Source organism: Limulus polyphemus, unplaced genomic scaffold (genome assembly GCF_000517525.1).
Source record: "Limulus polyphemus unplaced genomic scaffold, Limulus_polyphemus-2.1.2 Scaffold1421, whole genome shotgun sequence".
Classification (NCBI taxonomy): domain Eukaryota; kingdom Metazoa; phylum Arthropoda; class Merostomata; order Xiphosura; family Limulidae; genus Limulus; species Limulus polyphemus.
In genome coordinates, this window is record NW_013667031.1 from 27,441 (window position 1) to 34,603 (window position 7,163).

The window sequence follows — 7,163 nt, forward strand, 5'->3', positions numbered from 1 at the left end:
CCAGAAAGATGGAGCACCATGTCACACAACAAGAAACACCCAAAAGTGGCAGGAAGAAAATGGTATCCAGAAGTTGTCCTGGCCGAGCCAATCTCCTGACATGAACCCCATCGAAAACCTCTGGGCCATACTCGACCGGCAAGTCAAGAAACAACAAAAAAAAACCAACTTCGAAGAGCGATCTAATCTACTCCAAGTTTTGAAGCAAGAGTGGGCGAAAATCCCACAATCTAAAATTGACGAGATGATTCTCACGATGCCCCAAAGCATGAACGAACTCCACGAAGCAAAAGGAAGATCTACTATCTACTATCTAATTATAAATATATCAATTCATATGAATATGACTGAAAGTTTTAATTTTTTCTGAAAAGGTGGTGTCTATTTACTTGTGACCACGCTGTGTATAACTTAACGTAAGTGCCATGACCTGATTTTTACGTCACAAATTCATTGTATATAAGCATAAAAGCGCGAAATTCCACTGTGGACTCTACCAATTGATTCATTGTGCATGGCCCTGAAGAGATAAAAAGAATCAGTGTTTTTAACTTAGTGTTTGATCCCTGATTTCGTGAAATGATCCTATAGCATTTGTCAGTGAAAGTAGAAATCGTAAAGAAGGGAGGAAGAGGTCTAGATATCACATGACCCTCCCAGTTCGTGAACAACAACGCGACCAAACGTACTCATTGTGCATGTCATTATGTCGTGAAACTCGTTACTCGTACTCGTAGACGCTTTTGATTATCTGTAGACCCAACTCTAATAATTCAGCGCCCTCTATCCTTTACGATCGAAGATAACCGGAATTTAACAGCAGAATTGATTTGGCTTTGTTGTTGCAAGTGGAAATTGAACATAACACGTAGATCAAGCACTGATGAGAAGGAAGTGCTAGAGTCAGTAAAAATATTGTTTGAAAAATTATTTGAAAAACTAGATACAGGCTTGTGTGAACATCTTATATTTTCGTAAGTCCTGTATTAGTATGTTATATTGTTACTGGAGCGCTTGCGTTTTTACTGAATTTTATACGCCAGTGGCTCAGCGGTAAGTCTGAAGGCTCAACACGCTAAAGACCGAGTTTCGATACCTGTGGTGGGCGCAGATACTGAGGTAGCCCATTGTGTAGTTCTTTGTTTAACTACAAAGAAACAAACTAAATTTTTAATTTCTTATTCTATCACTAGTATCAGTATTTTATCTTCGTCAAATTTTGTATTTCAAATATAAACTTGGTTTATCACAGTAAACAAACTTCTTGAGTTGTGTGTTTTAATTTATAATGAATTAAATATACTCTTTTTTTTGTAACATTATCAATATTAAAATTTGAAAGCTTAAATTAGGGTTTATTTTTTTGAAGTTACATTAACTTTGGAACAATTCTTATGGCTGTAGTTTTCGATAATATTATTTTATTAATTATAACCTGGTTGGGAGTTCTTTTGGTGTTTGAATACTGTGAATCTTTACTAGTAGTACTTGTAAAGATACACAGTATTTGACACCTACCATTATACAGTTGATTCTAGTAGTAACATGGCTTAATGGTCAGTGTCAAACTGTAAAAAAGGGACCCAGCCCAATATTTGGGTTGTAAACGCTCTCTCACTCTTTTCTATCTAATAAACATATTCTCCAATTCAGGAATCTTCATTACCAATAAACTTTTATTAAAAGCACAATTTTTTGAAAATTTTTTTTAGTGGCTGAAAATATCTTAATTACAGAGCTTGTAACTAGTTTATCTGGCTATCACCTTCTAGTTTGCTAAATTCAGCTCTTATCACTTCAGTATTAATGCACTCAATCATCTTAATTCTAGTGTGGTTTGTTAAAATCTTTAACCTCTCAGAATATGTACATTGGCAGCAGGTCTTCCATCCATAAATCATTAAATATCAACTAGTGCATAACATTATATTTCACCAGTGATATTTTTATAGTACTTAAAATATTACAACATAACTTATGACATTTTTAGTCGTTGAAAAAGTATAATATTAACTTTTTTTTTAAATGAAGATCCATAAATTATAGTTTTTACTTCTAACAGGTAGAGTTCTGTAAGTATTTGAAGTGATTTTACAAGTAAAAGGACAAAGCTCAGAATGATTGATTGATATTAATATTTATCAGAAACTGAATAATGGGGGAATATTATATTTCAGAGTCAAAAAGAGTTTATACCTTACTGATATTTTTACATACTCCAGTGTCAGGTGCAATGAGATTTTATTTATTTATTTTTAAGAAATGTCCACTGAAATATTTATCAATGTTGGACAGGTTTTGATGGGTTAATTTAACTATAAGATGAACATGATGTAATATTGATTTAGGTATTATTTACATGTTAAAAAATTTTGCATCAGCAAAATTTTTTTATTATTATAAAGAATGAAAAAGTTATAAAAGGCAAGAGAGACAAAATATCGTAGTTTAACAAGCTATGAAATTATAGACATACAATTATTAATGTATTTTATTTCTAGAAGTGTAAGATTAGACCAGTTGTGGACTATTGGTTAGTGTGATGGACTGTGAATTTGAACGCTAGTCACTCATGCTTCATTACTGCAACAATATGCTTACTTTGTTTGTTAACCTGTGTATGTTGAACAATAATATGCATTAATTTAAAAAAGCAACAGGTAACCACCTCAGCTGTTTTCCATGACAGAGTCAGTGGCTTTATGAGTCATTGTGTTTGTCTGCCTGTCCTTAGTTGTTAGGTTGTTTAAAAAAACAAAAAAAACAAATGAAGGTGCTAGATTGCTTAAGAAACTTTTGATGTGAAGGAAATATTTAGTGTTTATACACAGTGCTTCTGATTATAGGTTTTAATTGATAAAAAACCCCTGATACAAAAACAAAAAAAGAAATCGGTGTTTTTCCAATAAACACCAGAAATGATTATTCAGTTGATGTTACATTAACATCCCTTTACATATAAACTATATTGCCTTGGAATATTACTCTGAAGGATAAGAAACACATTTCGTCTGTTAGTGGTAAGCTTGTTTTAATAATTTCGTATAAGGTATTAACTGTTCTTATAAATCTTTAACAGAAATATAACTATGTTTCGTACCTGCTATTACTGTCATAAGAGAAATTAATGTGCAGAACATGTACGATATATTATTATACTCATTATAGCATTAAAAGGAAAAACTCTGAAAAATGCTGATTTTAAGGTATCTACATAAAAATAAAAACCCCTAAAAAATGCCAATTCTGAGATATTTATTTAAATAAAACTATAAAACAGTTAAAAATAAACACTGAAAAATAGAAGCCTTATATATATATATATATATAAGTTATTAAGATCTTTAAGTGGTGGAACATAACATTTCTAAGGTAGATTTCATAAAAAATAAATTTGACAGAGATTTTATGTAAAATGTTTGAAAAAGAAGGGATAATATGTTTTATGAAAAATGTAATTTTGTCAAATTCTAATAACATGTTGAGTATTTCAACTTTTAAATAAGTTGTGTTATTCAAACACATTTTTAGTGATTTACATGTATCTGCAGTTACTTGTATGTTAAAATTTACAGAGAAACATATCTATGTATGTGAGAGACAATTTTTTAATTGCATCTTGTATATCTTTTCTTTCCTATTTAATTCAGTTTGCCATAAGGTATGCATGAATGCAAGTGTTAAACATTATCAAATTGAGTGTATAAGGAGAAATATCATACTTTTTTTAAATCAGGATGTAATGATTATATAAACAGGTCAGAAACTGTTGAGAGTTCAACTTCAAAGTTCCCAGAAGTGGTGAACAAATCACCTATGAGTATCAAATCGGAACACAACAAAGTCAATGTCATTATACAGAATAGGTAGGTTTGATCTGCTTATTGTTCATGATTTTGTCTTAGTGTTTGTCTTATCCCTGAAACCATATTTTTATATTCATAGAGAAAGCTGCAATGACAATATGAAATATTAAGAAACATTTTTTGCATTTTTCAGTAAGATACAATATTTAAAGACTGGAAACAGTTGACTGATTATTACTAGACAGCTTTGACTTAATGATAGTTAAGAGAATTCCATCATACAAGTTACTAAGTCATTATCAGTTATGTATGAATGTTAGAAATAAATGCAGCAGCTATTATTTTCTTGGAATTTAATTTAGTTTTTGCTTTGTGGTAACAGGGTTCATGCTCCAATAGCTAGTTTAGAGTGTATGGAAGAAGGAATGATGTCCATCGACAGTCCATTGATGTCTAACCCTTTCTGTAGACAGGCTTCACTATCAAATCTGAGTGGCCTCCGATACAGGTAATTCCTAGTGTGTCATGATAATTGTAAAATTTTTTAGAATGTAGAATACACATGATTTTTCATTTTAGTTGGACAACATATCAGTTAAAATAATAAATTGAAATTTCATTTTTATAGTCAGTTTATTATCTGAAGGTTAAACCTAGGCAGAGGAAATTCAAACAGCTTAGTTTAAGAGATATGTTTGGTATAGGTAAGATATACAGCATTATAATTTTGTAAAGTTGGTAGCATTAAAGAAAGAGAACATTTGGAAAATTCAGGTTCAAGGAAAAGTAAAATTGTATTTTCCTTTTCAACATCTCTATAGTATATTATTTTTAATTATAGCTGTAGTAATTTGTTGTAATTTACCATTGATAGATAAACTAACATTCATTAATTATTAATAATGGTTCCTTGTTTTCCATAGGATATATTATACATACTAATTTTTTGTTTGTGTCATGTTATAATACTCTGGTACAACTGAACACAGTTAACTAACTGAAATATTATTCTCTCAGTTTTATGAAATTATTTACATTATTGTAAGTGTGGTTAGATTATTGTACTTAAAGTTAGCTAACCACAAATGGGAATATTGGGCTGATTTTTACTCATCTTTTAAGGTCTTAATTTCTAGAATTTGCATATGTAGACATGCATGTATATGTGGTACTATATTAACTACATTACTGGAGAAGACCTGACTTGATTGTTTTTAAACGATGCTGCTTGATTGGTTTAGATGGAATGATTCAACTCAAATGCATTAATTAATTACTGGTGTCAGAGTGTAGTCTTTTTTTATTTATTTTAAAAGCTCCAGCTCAAAGAATGTGGTTAAAAACAGTCTAGACCTGTGTTTCTCAACCTGAGTTCTGTGAAACCTTCAGGTTCTTTGACAGACATCCAGGGGTTTTGCAAGTTATTGGGGTTCCATAAAATGCAAGAGTTCCACATATTCTAATGCATAACTACATATTAGTCCCATAATTGCAACCTTGACTACATCATATTTCTTTATTACTGTAGCAGGTTGCATAATGACACAACATAACAACAAGTCATTGCATTGTTTTAAATTAGTGAGTGAGACTAGGTACAAACAGGTGCTTGAGTTATATAAACTTTTATTATTTGAGAGAGCACACTTCTCGTTATATGTGTGTGTGTGCCCAAGTAATTGGCTTGAGAAATTTTTCATGTTTTACACATGTGTGTGGGTATATAACTGCATTAAATGTATGTACTGTGTCTGGAATTATTGATATAGTATTGTAGTAATGTTTTTGTAATGGATGCTGTGAAGGGTTCCACGACACAAATTTGGTGCCAGAAGAGTTCCATAGATTCAAAAAGGTTCAGAACCATTGATCCAAACTACTGAGTAGAACTGTTCCCAGTATAATTTAATACTGTGGTTGAAAATGTTCATACTTTTTCAGAAACCTAGGAAAATCAGGACTTCGTATATCCAATATTGGTTTAGGTAAGTAGAGTGGCTATGTAAGATATATGTGTTTAAATAGAATATTAGTAATTTTTAGAAACAGTTCTCATTCAGTCATCCATCATGAAAAACATTTTTTGATAAACTCTGCTAACTTTCAGTACATCAGATATTTTTTGATAAACTCTGCTAACTTTCAGTACATCAGTATCAGTACATCTGAACCATTTTCCTTATTGTGTCTTTGAAAGTGACCTATCATCAACTTTTGTTTTTTTTCCAAGAACAGTGAACAGTAAAGGTTTTGATTGCTATTTGATGCTTATGTTATCTTTGACAGTGAAATAAAAGGGAATGATATTGATATAAGTGCTTTATAGGTTTGCAGTCTATCTTCACTTTTAGAACAGTTAATTGTATAGATATCTAATTCATGATCTAATGATAGATATAAATAGATATTTCTGACTAGCTGGTGTACCCGTTTGTTGGACGGGTTTATAACAAAGGATATGAAATTGTACTTCTATTTTTTTTCCCTAACATAATAAACACTAAAATTGCAATTAAAAATACATAAAGGTACCAATACTGAAAAGAAAGACATAGTGTTTTTAAGAATTCTATCAATATGAAATTAGATGTGGGGTCAATCCCCCACTCCACCCACCCCATGACCTTCCTCAGGTCATCCTGTACCACTGTGTCAAGTTGTGCTGCTTTGATTGTTTTTCCAAAATTAGATGGGAGGGGGAGGTCCAACCTCAACCTCCTTTTTGTAGTAATGATCTATCTGAAAGGTTATCCATAAGAGTATGTGTGGAAATTGAAGGGTTATATTGTGGGATTAGTGTAATATCTCTAAACTTTACTACTAAGAAAATAAGAGTAAGAAGTAATCTTATTGAAGGTTACTGATTATTTTGGGTGATTGATAAAGTATTGTGACTTTTTTGTGCTGTATTCTGCAGACAACAGGAATGAGAGGAAACAAGTTTAAGATTTGGAAAAGATAGGCTAGATTCCAGTTAAGACAGTTTTATTTTTTCTACAGAGTGATTGGCTTATGGAATGAGTTTCATTAGCAGTAGTAAAAGCCAGCACTTTTATAAGCATTTAAATGGGGAATCACTGGTTTCCTGAAAAATATAGGGTGGGTTTAAATGTTTACTTTTCTTAAGGGTTGTCATGCAAGGATATCCTTGTAGGACCAAATGGTCACTTATTGTTCATGTGTTGTGATATATATATATATATATATATATCTTATGTGAAAATAATTTTAGCTGGGTATGTCAGAAATTAAAATCATTATTTTAATGTCCATCTCTATCTTACATAAGATTCTTTTGTTATTGGCTTTGGGCATGTAAACTCATTAAATTTCAAATTGGGGGTTGTATATGTTATT

General features: G+C 31.1%; 1 protein-coding gene across 1 annotated transcript in view; it reads left to right on the top strand.

The window, feature by feature from the left end:
- The first annotated feature begins 896 nt into the window (after positions 1–896).
- Positions 897–7,163, top strand: part of LOC106463481 (voltage-gated potassium channel subunit beta-2-like) — a 25,685-nt gene continuing 19,418 nt past the window's right edge. Inside the window, exons 1-4 of the mRNA XM_022390986.1 lie at positions 897–974; positions 3,759–3,866; positions 4,189–4,314; positions 5,748–5,791. Of these exons, the coding sequence (XP_022246694.1) occupies positions 3,817–3,866; positions 4,189–4,314; positions 5,748–5,791 (220 nt within the window). The 5' untranslated portion in view covers positions 897–974; positions 3,759–3,816. The remainder of the gene's footprint in view (positions 975–3,758; positions 3,867–4,188; positions 4,315–5,747; positions 5,792–7,163) is intronic.